This window comes from Dreissena polymorpha, chromosome 4 (genome assembly GCF_020536995.1).
Source record: "Dreissena polymorpha isolate Duluth1 chromosome 4, UMN_Dpol_1.0, whole genome shotgun sequence".
Taxonomy (NCBI): Eukaryota; Metazoa; Mollusca; class Bivalvia; order Myida; family Dreissenidae; genus Dreissena; species Dreissena polymorpha.
In genome coordinates, this window is record NC_068358.1 from 53,128,743 (window position 1) to 53,143,897 (window position 15,155).

The 15,155-nt window shown below is 37.7% G+C and overlaps 1 protein-coding gene across 5 annotated transcripts in view; it reads left to right on the forward strand.

The window, feature by feature from the left end:
- Positions 1-15,155, forward strand: part of LOC127876090 (histidine--tRNA ligase-like) — a 36,270-nt gene that overhangs the window by 12,151 nt on the left and 8,964 nt on the right. For all 5 annotated transcript variants that reach the window (XM_052421009.1, XM_052421007.1, XM_052421010.1 and 2 more), the window contains 5 exons: positions 3,284-3,379; positions 6,670-6,795; positions 8,679-8,786; positions 12,444-12,542; positions 13,513-13,606. In XM_052421009.1, coding sequence (XP_052276969.1) covers positions 3,284-3,379; positions 6,670-6,795; positions 8,679-8,786; positions 12,444-12,542; positions 13,513-13,606 — 523 coding nt within the window. The remainder of the gene's footprint in view (positions 1-3,283; positions 3,380-6,669; positions 6,796-8,678; positions 8,787-12,443; positions 12,543-13,512; positions 13,607-15,155) is intronic.

The following is a 15,155-nucleotide window of genomic DNA, read 5'->3' on the forward strand; positions in this document are numbered from 1 at the left end:
GTTACATCCTGGATCTGTCTATTACGCTGCAGGAGCTTACATTTGTCATGTTACATCCTGGATCTGTCAGGAGCTTACATTTGTCATGTTACATCCTGGATCTGTCTAAAACAGAAGCTTACATTTGTCATGTTACATCCTGGATCTGTCTATTACAGGAGCTTACATTTGTCATGTTACATCATGGATCTGCCTAAAACAGAAGCTTACATTTGTCATGTTACATCCTGGATCTGTCAGGAGCTTACATTTGTCATGTTACATCCTGGATCTGTCTAAAACAGGAGCTTACATTTGTCATGTAACATCCTGGATCTGTCTAAAACAGGAGCTTACATTTGTCATGTTACATCCTGGATCTGTCTAAAACAGGAGCTTACATTTGTCATGTTACATCCTGGATCTGTCTAAAACAGGAGCTGACATTTGTCATGTTACATTCTGGATCTGTCTAAAACAGGAGCTTACATTTGTCATGTTACATCCTGGATCTGTCTAAAACAGGAGCTTACATTTGTCATGTTACATCCTGGATCTGTCCAAAACAGGAGCTTACATGTGTCATGTTACATCCTGGATCTGTCTAAAACAGGAGCTTACATTTGTCATGTTACATCCTGGATCTGTCTAAAACAGGAGCTTACATTTTTCATGTTACATCCTGGACCTGTCTAAAACAGGAGCTTACATTTGTCATGTTACATCCTGGATCTGTCTAAAACAGGAGCTGACATTTGTCATGTTACATCCTGGATCTGTCTAAAACAGGAGCTTACATTTGTCATGTTACATCCTGGATCTGTCTAAAACAGGAGCTCACATTTGTCATGTTACATCCTGGATCTGTCTAAAACAGGAGCTGACATTTGTCATGTTACATCCTGGATCTGTCTAAAACAGGAGCTTACATTTGTCATGTTACATCCTGGATCTGTCTAAAACAGGAGCTTACATTTGTCATGTAACATCCTGGATCTGTCTAAAACAGGAGCTTACATTTGTCATGTTACATCCTGGATCTGTCTAAAACAGGAGCTTACATTTGTCATGTTACATCCTGGATCTGTCTAAAACAGGAGCTTACATTTGTCATGTTACATCCTGGATCTGTCTAAAAAAGGATCTTACATTTGTCATGTTGCATCCTGGATCTGTCTAAAACAGGAGCTGACATTTGTCAGGTTACATCCTGGATCTGTCTAAAACAGGAGCTTACATTTGTCATGTTACATCATGGATCTGTCTAAAACAGGAGCTTACATTTGTCATGTTACATCCTGGATCAGTCTAAAACAGGAGCTGACATTTGTCATGTTACATCCTGGATCTGTCTAAAACAGGAGCTGACATTTGTCATGTTACATCCTGGATCTGTCTAAAACAGGAGCTTACATTTGTCATGTTACATCCTGGATCTGTCTAAAACAGGAGCTTACATTTGTCATGTTACATCCTGGATCAGTCTAAAACAGGAGCTGACATTTGTCATGTTACATCCTGGATCTGTCTAAAACAGGAGCTGACATTTGTCATGTTACATCCTGGATCTGTCTAAAACAGGAGCTTACATTTGTCATGTTACATCCTGGATCTGTCTAAAACAGGAGCTTACATTTGTCATGTTACATCATGGATCTGTCTAAAACAGGAGCTTACATTTGTCATGTTACATCCTGGTTTTGTCTATTACGCTGTTTATGCATTTAACAATGGCCTCATTAATTGCTGTACTTGGTTTATGTTAGTAAGCAACAGTTTACAGGGCCCTCGTTTTGCACCTTTTACCACAGAATATCGTGAGCTTCCCCCTTTTTTCCCCTATTTCAGCTAAAAATTCCCCCCTCCTAATTTTTTTTTTTTTACTTTTATACCTATGTTGCCTGCTGGTATCATGCTACTAACCTTTGATTAAATTTATAACGGGGGTATGTATGTAAATCACATTAAAATATAGTAAGTGTAGGTGTTGAATGGTTGGTGAAAAGATCTTCTAAAATTCCCCTTTTCGCCCAAGACGACGCAAAATTCCCCCCTCTAAGGGCCCCGGCCCCAATTCCCCTAAGTGTAGCAAGGGCCCTGGTTTAGTAGTCCATTTTGATTGCATATTGAAAATATAGTTTTTTAGCACCTGGAAGGGTGATACAGTAGTCTGAATGTTAGTCAGTCTGTCTCGCATGCCATTACTGGAGATGTTTTCCTTAAAACTTGTTTCAAGTCCGTTACGTATTTATTTTAGAAATCTAGTTGTACCATTAAGAATTACAAAATCAAGTTACGAATATTATTTTACATCAGTTTATTTGATTTTTATTAAGTTCTTTTCGCGTATTAAAGATCTTATCGGTACTTATTTAGAATGGTTATTGGGTTTGTTTAATTAAGCGCATTTTTTTCCAATAAAAGCGGCGTGTACAGTCTATCTGTCAAAAAAATGGCTGCGCCCAGAGGACATCCTAAAACACTGCAAAGCGTGCAAAAAAAACACGCTTTACCATACATTACGCAAAGTGAGCCGAAGTTGAATGTTAAGAATGGCATTAAAGAAAAGATATTATATGATGACACCCATTATTATTTATTTTGAGGTCATTTAGAGAAGTTAAGAATTATTTTCCAAAACTTAGTAGTAACGTTAAGAATAAAATGTCAGAGTTAAGAATTCTTTTTGAAAAACTGGTAGTAACATTAAGAATTTCACAAAACCTTATCTGGAGCTCTGATGTTTAAGATGCACTCTAACGATACTGTGGTGTAAATCAGCATTAACATGATGTGCATACTCATTTGTACCTATATTATTGATATTATATAATTATATTGTTAGCACCACCAGTTTTTGAACATCACTAGTATTACATGCATTTCCTCTTAACCCTTGCCCCCAAGTAGAAAACTAAAAATGGCTTTTGCAACCAGCATAAAGCCAGAACAGCCTGCGAGTAACTTGCAGTCTGTTCAGGTTTTATGCTGCTTGCTGCTCATCGGTGACTAAGGTTTGAAAATGATGCCTTTAAAACTTGACTTTAGTAAGAAAGGTATTTGATTAAAGGTAACTTTCTAAGGGACTACAAAACTTAAAGTGTCAAAATACATATCTAAGTGGTAAAGAGTTAACTTAAAACAAGGGTTTTTTAGTAGAAAAAATACATGAGCATCCATTTAAAATGCATTAAATTGTTCTACTTCCATGATGGTATTGAAATACTGTTGAAACAATGATGCAGAAACCCAGTAAGTAATTTGTGTGGCCTGGAGCTTTAATATCTACTGTGATTTGTTTCAGGCCACATTGACTGGGAAGTATGGTGAAGATGCCAAGCTGATCTATGACCTGAAGGACCAAGGGGGAGAACTCTTGTCACTTAGATACGACCTCACAGTATCCTTGGTAACATGAATTGCAACCGGGAAGGCAAAAGTTTAGGGAGCATTCTTTAGATCTCCACCAAAGACCCTTTAAGTAGTGGTTTTACCCAAGAAATGGACTCTAGAGCATTTCAGTGAGCCTTAGGCTTTCGATGCAATTGAGTTGAAATAAATCAGTTTAAACTTGGCAGCTACATTGCACTGGTAAAACGATAAAATTGTATCGTTTTACCATTGAAAACAAAGTTTAAAAGGGGGTATATTTGAGTCAATCTTTCTGTTGGTTTATGTGTCAGTCCACATTTAATTTTATAAAGTTTTAGAATAAACTTCCTCCACATTTCTCAAGGCACTATACTGAAATTTGAAATATGTCAGCATAATAAAGTAGATACATTGTAACAATACACTTCTTATGCTCCAAAAATGAGGTGTTAAGTAACTGCATTGTCTGTCCATCTTGCTGTCTATCAGTTCTGTTTGCTTCTTTTTTTTAGTACAAATCTGGAAGTGTTAAAGGGAGTGAAATAAAACTACCCAGTAAATGTAACTATAGAGGGCTTTAAAGGGAAGTGCAAAGTACAAGGACTATAACACTCTCACTTTTGGTGTTTTCCTTTTTTCTAATTGTGCATTGCATAAATAATATAATCATCATTTAATGATATATATTCAAGGTAATGGTCATAGTATAAAACATAACTCTTTCTTCAAAATGTTCAGAGTTATTGCCCTTTACTAAATTATTTTCTGGGTAACAAAACGCCCTTGAAGTTATTGAATTACAAATTAGTTCATTGATAGAGGACATTAACAGTCACGTGACTCAAATCTTTAATCAGAATTTTTTTGTAAGTTATTCCTCTTTACTTATTATTGACATGATGTGTGTCTTGTGTTGAACATGTTTTTTAAAGTATTTACTGCAGTTAAAGTTACCTTTCATGTAACAGAGTAACTGTTCTTGATTAATTTTACGTTTTCCAATAAATAAGTCAATACAACATTTCTCTTTTCCAATGCTTTGAAGGTTGGAACATTATTTTGGATTAAAATAATGTTTTGTTGTCATCTATCACATACATGTATATCACTTGTTTAATCGCTAGTGGAACATTTAGTAAATTGCTTTTGAAATTAATTGAGCCATGTTCTGAGAAAACTGGGCTTAATGCATGTGTGTAAAGTGTTGTCCCAGATTAGCCTGTGCAGTCCGCACAGGCTAATCAGGGACGACACTTTCCGATTTTATGGTATTTTTAGTTTCAGGGAAGTCCCTCCTTAATACCGAAAATCAAGTTTAGATGGAAAGTGTCGTCCCTAATTAGCCTGTGCTGACTGCACAGGCTAATCTGGGATGACACTTTACGCACATGCATTAAACGCAGTTTTCTCAGAACGCGACTCAATTGACAAAGCAGTGTGGAGGTGTTAGTCGCATTCCTGATAAAGCTCTGGTAACAACATATATATGTAAGGTCATTTTGCACATTAAACTGACTACAAACATTTTGATGTGTAAAAATTTAATATGAATTTGTGTTGCATTGGCTTTATTAAATTGTAATTTTCAGATTTTTAGCTCATCTATTTTTTGAAAAAAAATTATGAGCTATTGTCATCACCTTGGCGTCGGCGTTGGCGTTGGCGTTGGCGTTGGCGTTGGCGTTGGCGTCGGCGTCCGGTTAAGTTTTGCGTTTAGGTCCACTTTTCTCAGAAAGTATCAATGCTATTGCATTCAAACTTGGTACACTTACTTACTATCATGAGGGGACTAGGCAGGCAAAGTTAGATAACTCTGGCGTGCATTTTGACAGAATTATGTGCCCTTTTTGTACTTAAAAAATTGCAAATTTTGGTTAAGTTTTGCGTTTAGTTCCACTTTTCTCAGTAAGTATCAATGCTATTGCATTCAAACTTGGTACACTTACTTACTATCATGAGGGGACTGGGCAGGCAAAGTTAGATAACTCTGGCATGCATTTTGACAGAATTATGTGCCCTTTTTATACTTAGAAAATTGACAATTTTGGTTAAGTTTTGTGTTTAGGTCCATTTTATTCCTTAAGCATCAAAGCTATTGCTTTCATACTTGCAACACTTACTAACTATCATAAGGGGACTGTGCAGGCAAAGTAATGTAACTCTGACTGGCATTTTGACAGAATTATGTGCCCTTTTTATACTTAGAAAATTGAAAATTTGATTAAGTTTTGTGTTTAGGTCCACTTTATTCCTACAGTATCAAAGCTATTGCTTTCATACTTGCAAGATTTATGAACTATCATAAGGGGACGGTGCAGGCAAAGTTATGTAACTCTGACTGGCATTTGGACGGAATTATGGGCCCTTTATACTTAGAAAATTGAAAATTTGGTTAAGATTTATGTTTTGGTCACTTTACCCCTAAAGTATCATAGATATTGCTTTCATACTTGGAACACTCACAAACTATCATAAGGGTACAGTAAAAGGACAAGTTGCATAACTCTGGTTGTCATTGTTACGGAATTATGGCCCTTTTTTGACTTAGTAACTTTTAATATATGGTTAAATTTTGTGTTTCGATCCACTCGAAGTATCAAGGCTATTGCTTTCAAACTTCAAATACTTACATGCTATCATGAGGTTACTGTACCTGGCAACTTGAATTTTACTTTGACCTTTGAATGACCTTGACTCTCAAGGTCAAATTATTAAATTTTGCTAAAATTGCCATAACTTCTTTATTTATGATTAGATTTGATTGATACTTTGATGAAACTACTCTTACCTGACATACCACAATAGACTTCACCCAAACCATCCCCCGTGCCCTCCCCCCCCTCCCCCCCCTCCCCCCCCCCCCCCCCTAATTTTTTTTTTTTTTTTTTTTTTTATAAGATCATCTCACAAATGACCACCACACCCTCACACTATACCCCCACCCCACCCCCCCACCCCCCCCCCCCAAATTTTTTTTTTTGATTTTTTTTTTTTTTTTTTTTTTTTTTTTTTTTTAAGATCATCTCACAAATTATCACCACACCCTCACACTATACCCCCCCCCCCCCCCCCGATTTTTTTTTTTTTTTTTTTTTTTTTTTTCGCTTTTTTTGGAAGATAATGTAATAAATGTCCACAACCCCACACTATACACCCCTCTTCACTCCACTCCTCCCTCCTTTGTGATTGAAAATGAGAGTCCCTTCACCTTTAAAAAGAAAATAGATGAGCGGTCTGCACCCGCAAGGCGGTGCTCTTGTTTTTTTCTGTGCTTGGTAATATGAGTGTTTTTTCTGCTTCCTTAACACACGTGTTCAGGTACCATTTGCCCGTTATTTAGCTATGAACAAAATCAACGCCATAAAACGATATCATATCGCCAAAGTCTACAGACGGGACAACCCTGCCATGACAAGGGGCAGATTTAGGGAGTTCTACCAGTGTGTATGTATCCCTTTTTATTTTCACAAACTCTGTTTTGTATTACTTAGTATTACGCTTTTGAACTTTAAACGAAATATGAGTGATCAAGCCTGTTACAAGCAGTTGCCGTGCAGGCCTTTTAGCTATGCAAATCAATTAATCATGCTGCCCTTTCTTTGAACATGTAGTCTTCAAAAGTTTCATGTTAGAAACAGTCACTGCCACAAAGACACCTTTTGTTAAAATAAGTGAGAATATCAAACAGTTTTGCTTATTGATTGGAAAATACATGCTGTCTATAATAATGTAAATATTGCTATAACACGACCCCGGTGTGCTTGTTACTGTTGTACACATACACTGTCTAAATCATGCACTTCCAGACAAGCACGTTATACAAAATAAAGGAGTTGTCTCATTTGAAAATGGAATTGTTCATTTCAGAAATCATATTCACCCAAAGCCTAATCTAAGTTGCAAATTGGAGTGGGTCAGTGCAATTTTACACACTGCCTTCAATGTATATTAAACAAAGAAAGGTTACAAATTTAAATAAACCAGTTTCATCTGACAAGACTGTGTTTCATGAATTGAAAATATATGAAATATTGGATACCTTATGGCATTTTGTGTTTATTCTGAACCACTGCAAAATACTTTTCCCAAACTAAACTTATAGTTGCCATGGTAATGCTAGTTCAGTACACACTTAGGAACACAGTTAGGGACACACATCAATACACACTTTTATTTTAAAATTCCTGTATATTCACTACAGTACATTAAAGAAAAGATATGAAATGAGACAGGCTCTGGAAAAACAGGCCATAATGCTTGTGCGTAAAGTGTCGCCCCACATAGGTTATTGCAGTCTGCACAGCCGAATCAAGGACAACACTCTCTGCCTATACTTGATTTTCATTTTAAAGAAACTTAATTTGAACAAAAAATTCCATAGAAGCAGAAAGTGTAGACCCTGATAAGCATGTGCTGACTTTACTGGCTTATTAGAAACGAGAGCGCCGATGGCGTTAAAAGCAAAGGTGCAAGATACAGGGAAGAATGGCGTCACGTGGTATAATGTAGTTCGATATCGCCATCTGCGAATTTCTCAAATCAATAATTTCAAACAATTACCGACTATTTAAATAGATAATCTTTCCATTTACATCAGTGTTTGAAACGCTTATGAAAAATAACTACCCAAGCCTTTCAAAATTTAAGCACAGACAGATCTGTATCAAACTATTCTTTTCACAAATGAAAATAGACACAACCCTATTCGTCTGCGTCAAGAATTTGTTGTCAAACTTGTGGTAAGCGTTAGATGCAGATGTGCACAACAGATTGAGTTCTGAATACAGATTTCTGAATGCAGATTTTTATAGAAACTCCTCACAGCAGTTACTTCCCTTGCTTCGCCATGTCAGTAACTTCTAGTATAAGGGAGGCCACTGCGTAGGAGATTGAGATTTATAGTGCAGATAGAATTGTTTTACGAACGAAATTTGTTTTAGGTTATAAGAAGATTTTTTGACATAAAACGGTCTTTGAAAAATTCACTAAAAACGGTGTCAGCAATATTCTTGGAAGAAAACGTTAGAAAAACGTTTCCAAATAAAAATTGTAAGAATGACCATATACTAAATTAAATAGATATTTCGTCTGATTTTTGATCAGGTAAGGCTTCATAAAGGGCAACCAATCGATGTGGATTTTCCGCTTATGGTATATACCATAAGCCTAGGTGTGTAAACGCACCTATGCTAAAAACAATATAATACATGTGCTTTTTGCCTGGTTTTCCAAATATGCAGCTCAAATATTTTACATTCAAAATTCGCAAAAGTTTTTTAGTTGCTTTAGATTTAAGTATTTATATTGATACTGTACTCTGTTGCCAGGATTTTGATATAGCTGGCCAGTATGATCCAATGCTGCCAGATGCAGAGTGTGTAAAGATTGTGGTAGAGATTCTGTCCCAGCTGGAAATTGGCGACTACAAAATACGAGTGAGTGTTGCCAGACAGTTATAGTTAAACAAGTTGAGTTTTAAATAATGGTGATTTATTAACAGTAAATTATTTATTTTTTTAAACCCTGAATCCGTTTTGGTTGGTATTTTTGAAGGTCTTTTTTGGTCTCATAACTTTTCATCTAAATTTCATTGGAAAACATTGATATTTAATTCAAATGCCACTTATTCAAAATATCACTATATCAAACCCATTAATCCAGTCCTAAAGCAAGTTTTTATATTTGTTCATCAGTTATTTGTTCCAAAGTGCTATTTTTAGCTCACCTGAGCAATAGCTATTGTGATCCGGCGTCCGTCCGTCTGTCTGTCTGTCTGTCTGTAAACAATTTGTAAACATCTTCTTCTACTAAACCATTGAGCCAATTTCAACTAAATTTCATGTGGAGCATCCCTAGGTCATGGGACAAAAGAATTGTTAAAAAAAATTTGATCACATAACCAAGATGGCCACCATGACCATATTTGGTAAAAACCTTAAAAAATCTTCTTGTCAGAAACCGCTCATCAGATTTTCAAAAAATTTCACAGGGATGACCTCTGAAGGCTCCCCTGAAAAATTTGTTCAAAGAAATTTGATTCGTCAAAAAACATGGCCGCAGGAGCTCGTTGAACTTTGCATGTTTATTTGTTTTTGCCTATTTTGTGAAAGCTTTCAAAAATCTTCCACATTTTTTGTCCAATCCTTTCCAAATTTGCACAGTGTCTTTATATCAATGAGAACACGAACCCTACAAAAAATGAGCATTATTGGTCCATGAAGTACAGAATTACCTCCCCTTGAATTGAGAAAATGGTGTTTATGCAATAAAGTCCAAATTTTTCATCCAATTCTTTCCAAACTTGTAAGGATTTAGCATGGTTCAAACAAGAGACACAACTACGGTTTATGCATGTTCTTTTTATTACAGATTTGCCTCCCTTTAATTCATTCAAAATCTCATTTTACAGCAGAGATTCCAAATCTGACCTGTAAATGAGCCCCATATTTACTGCCAGTGCTAGGTTACCTTTTCCCATTTGATCATTCTTAAGTATTGGTCTTGTAATGCTGCTACTGCTTCTGCTACTGCTACTGCTACTGCTACTACTACTACTACTACTACTACTACTACTACTACTACTACTACAGGGTTCGACACTAAGGCACGTCCGACAGACATTGTCTAGTAAGATCGGTGGTCGGGCTAGTAAAACTGCTGGCTAGCTTGTCCGACTGGTCGTACATAAAAAAATCTATACTGATTCATATAACTATAACTAACTGCTGTGAAAACCTTTATTTTTAATGTGTAAAATTACTCTCGTATCCGTTATTTACATTAAAACAAAACTAGTGTATTTAAATAAATGCGGAGCATTCACATGATGATTCATCGCTATTTTTAGATGCAAAGGAGAGCTTCCTGCAGAAATTGCTTGTTTCCATTGGTCAAGTTGTCAAGAATATTAATGATTTTCTGCAGTGTCGTAAAACTGTAGAGCATGATTTTACGACTTCTATCGAAAATCGGTATTGTCAATGTAAACATTTTTGCGTAGCAGACAAGAGAATGTAATATAAAGAATGGCTTTGTTCAAGTTCAGATTTTCGTCGGACTAATCAGTTAATAAAAAAGAATTCGACGCTAAAACTGACACGAGCAGTAAATATGAAGAAACACGAAAACGTCAATTTTATCCTAGATGGAAAATCCAGTCAGTTCCCATGGATTGAATTTGACGAAGGAAAGCAAAAAAAGTTTTATTTTATTCTTTTACTCTTTGCATAAAAAAAAATCTGGTGTTCACTGATTATTTACTGCTATTTCCTGATTAAACAGTTACATGACACAATTGTGTTCATTTGCTATGTCATTTGTGGTCTAGTAGACAACAGGTTCAGGCTAGTACATTTTAAGAGGAGCTGTTCCGACAGTCTTGCTGTAAAAAAAGTTAATGTCAAACCCTGTACTACTACTACTACTACTACTACTACTTCTACTACTACTACTACTACTACTTCTACTACTACTACCACTACCACTACTACTACTACTACTACTACTACTACTACTACTACTACTTCTACTACTACTACTTCTACTACTACTACTAGTACCACCACCACCACCACCACCACCACCACCACCACAACCACCACCACCACCACCACTACTACTACTACTACTACTACTTCTACTACTACTACTACTACTACTACTACTACTTCTACTACTACTACTACTTCTACTACTACTACTACTACTACTACTACTACTACTACTACAACTACTATTACTACTACTACTACTACTACTACTACTACTACTACACCACCACCACCACCACCACCACCACCATTCACAGTGACAAAAAACGTATTCACACAATGGCTGCTACTACAACTTATAGCCCATATAGGGGGGCATGCATGTTTTACAAACAGCCCTTGTTTCTATGGGATTTTAACCACAACTGTTCATGTTTATCTCCGACACATATTTTTAGGTCACTGTCATGAAGTGACACGGTGAGCTTATGTGATCGTGTGATGTCCGGCGTCCGTTGTGCGTGCCTGCGTGTGTCCGTGCGTCCGTCCGTCAACAATTTGTTTGTGTAGACAGTAGAGGTCACAGTTTGCATCCAATCTTGATGAAATTTGGTCAAAATGTTTATCTTGATGAAATCTGGTTTGGGATTGTATTTGGGTCATCTGGGGTCAAAAACAAGGTCACTAGGTCAAATAATAGAACAACCTTCTGTAGACAATAGAGGTCACAGTTTTCATCCAATCTTTATGAAATTTGGTCAGAATGTTTATCTTGATGAAATCTGGGTTGGGATTTTATTTGGGTCATCTGGGGTCAAAAACAAGGTCACTAGGTCAAATAATAGAAAAACCTTGTGTAGACATTAGAGATCACAGTTTCCATCCAACCATTATGAAATTTGGTCAGAATTCTTGATGAAATCTGGGTGGGATTGTATTTGGGTCATCTGGGGTAAAAATCTAGGTCAAATAAATAGAAAAACCTTGTGTTGACAATAGAGGTCACAGTTTTCATCCAATATTTATGAACTGTGGTCAGAATGTTTATCTTGATGAAATCTGGATTGGGATTGTATTTGGGTCATCTAGAGTCAGGAACTAGGTCACTAGGTCAAATCATAGAAAAACATTGTGTAGACAATAGAGGTCATAGTTTTCATCTGATCTTAATGAGTCAGGTGAGCGATTCAGGGCCATCATGGCCCTCTTGTTGTAATATAAAAGTCTTTTTTGGCAACTGTTTGTAGAAATAAGTTGATCTTGTCACTTGATCAGCACCAGATTGGCCTTTAGTCATTTCATATCTTGTATTTTAATTGGTATAAAAAAAATCAAATTATATCAATAAAAAGATTGTTTAACTAGTTAATCGTTTTTAACATACCTGTTAACAAGATATAAGAAGTTATATTTTAAAAAAGTTTTTTTTTCAAATCTGAAATAATAGACATAATGGACAATATTGATTGCCATTTTTTGCAATAACTTTTTCCCAAAGTGTATTCTTAACTGAATTTTCTTGTTCAATTATCATTTTAATGTTTGTGCTTATATATCAAAATTCTGCCCAGTTTCAGTGTAAGCCCCTAATTCTTATTCAAGGTCAATCACCGAAAGTTGTTGGATGGAATGTTTGCTGCCTGTGGAGTTCCAGAGGACAAGTTCAGAACCATTTGTTCAGCTGTTGATAAACTTGATAAGGTAGGGACGGACTGGTATAAAAGGATATTAATGACTGAGCTCACCTCAATTTAGGACAATATGAACATGGTAAGCTTTTTTATCACACTTTTACTGTCAGTCATGTTCTTGGCCATCAGTTATTATGTGATCATTTTAGAAGCAAAATAATAAAAAAACTTTCATACAAATAGCCTGAGCATTTTTTAGCTCGCCTGTTTTCGGAGAAAACCTGAGATATTGGCATAGCCAGCTCGTCACCCGCCATCCGCGTTGTGCTAGAGCCTTGACATTTGTCTCTAAAAGTGGTTCCACCTACAACTTTGAAACTTCATATGTAGATGCACCTTGATGACTTCTTCACGTCTCACCCATTTTCGGGTCGCTAAGTAAAAGGTCAAGGTCACTGTGACCTCTAAACAATTTTTTATTCTTACAAGCTTTCATTTATTCAAAACTGCACCTGCAGCAGAGTGTTGGCACCCTTTATGCGGTGCTCTTGTTAAACTTTTAAACTGATTGTGTTTGTACTAATTATTAGTCTCTCTTTGTTTAAAAAAATCATCCAGTGTAATAATCTCGGGTCTCCCCTGTGTAACTATCAACATTTTCTTAAGATAATCAAATATTTTCATCTGCTCTGAATCATCTCGCCACCCTACATGAATATCCGTAGTAATTCAGTATGGGTTTATTCACGAGGCTTAGTGCAGTCAATTGAGGTCAGTGCAAGAGTAGGGTTGTGCAAAAAATTGATCCTTTGCAATATGAGGCCAGCATAGCTCCATACCAGCCTGAGCATTAGCGCTTTAGTCTGAAGTTGCCAATTTGCTGCAGCCACACAAGGTTTCATAGTCTCATACGCAGGCAGCATAGCTCCTTACCAGAATGCGCAGATGTGCAGGCTGGTCGGAAGCTATGCCGGCAGCAAAATGGCATAAGATCCTTTTGCAATGACACTACTCACATTTGCTGTTGTGATTGTTTACAGACGTTCTGGGCCGATGTGAGAGCAGAGATGATTGATGAAAAGGGACTCGACCCCCAGGCAGCTGACAAGATTGGATTCTTTGTGAAATTCAGTGGTAAGGCAGCTGACAAGATTGTATTCTTTGTGAAATTCAGTGGTAAGGCAGCTGACAAGATTGTGTTCTTTGTGAAATTCAGTGGTAAGGCAGATGACAAGATTGGGTTCTTTGTGAAATTCAGTGGTAAGGCAGCTGACAAGATTGGGTTCTTTGTGAAATTCAGTGGTAAGGCAGTTGACAAGATTGGATTCTTTGTGAAATTCAGTGGTAAGGCAGCTGACAAGATTGTGTTCTTTGTGAAATTCAGTGGTAAGGCAGCTGACAAGATTGGGTTCTTTGTGAAATTCATTGGTAAGACAGATGAAGAGATTGAATTCTTTATGAAATTCAGTGGTAAGGCAGGTGACAAGATTGGATTCTTTGTGAAATTCAGTGGTAAAGGAGTTGACAGGATTGGATTCTTTGTGAAATTCAGTGGTAAGGGAGTTGACAAGATCGGGTTGGTAAGGGGACATACATGATAACTCATTGCATATCATACTTGAGCCTCGCTGTGGAATAACGGGGTTTTATTGCATTTGCGTAAATTATTTTACAGATTGGTCTGTGCAATCTTCACAGGGACGAAGCTTTCTGACTAAAGTGCATTTTCTTTTTGAAGGGACGTCCTTCAAACAAAACTACAATACTAGAAGGATAGTGTTGTCCCTGATACGGGACATACACCATTTTTCAGAATTGTTAAGTGTACAGTGCCTTTCTGCCTGCCTGTCTGCCACATTGCCTGTCTCCCTCTCTGCCTGTCTCCCTCCTTGCCTGCCTGTATGTCTCCCTCCCTGCCTGTCTCCCTTCCTGCCTGTTGGTCTTCTTCCATGCCTGTCTGTCTCCCTGCCTGTCTCCCTCCTTGCCTGCCTGTCTCCCTCCCTGCCTGTCTCCCTCCTTGCTGTTGGTCTTCCTCCATGCATGTCTGTCTCCCTGCATGTCCCTCTTCCTCCTTTGCCTGTCTGCCTCCTGCCTGTCTCAGTCTGCCACCGTGCCTGTCTGTCTGTCTCACTCACTGCCTGTATTCCACCCTGCCTCTATGTCTTCCTCCTTGCCTGGCTCCCTCCCTGTCTGCCTATATTCTTCCCTTTCTGCCTGTCTCCCTCCATGCCTTCCTGTCTCTCCCTGCGTGCCTCTGTTCCAGCCTCCCTGCCTGCCTGCTTCCCTACCTGTCTATCTGTCTGCCTCTCTCCCTCCCTGCCTTCCTGTTTCCCTCCATGCCTGTCTCCCTGCCTGTCTGTTTCCACGCCTGCCTGTTTCCCTCCATGCCTGTCTCCATCCCTGCCTGTTTCCCTCCATGCCTGTCTGTTTCCATGCCTGCCATTTTGTCTCCCTCCCTGCTTTCCTTCCATCCTGTATATCTGTCTGCCACCCTTCCTGCCTATCTGCCTATCCCAGTGTATCTGTCGACCTGCCTCGCTTCCTGTCTGCCTTCCTCCTTGTCTGTCTGCCTCCCTTCATGTTTGCCTGTCTGCCAGAAATTTGTCTGAAGGTGTTCTCCTACAATTTGTAAGTGATTTAGCTGTGCGATGTTCCTTCTCTGGTGGTTTATATCTGTACTGCA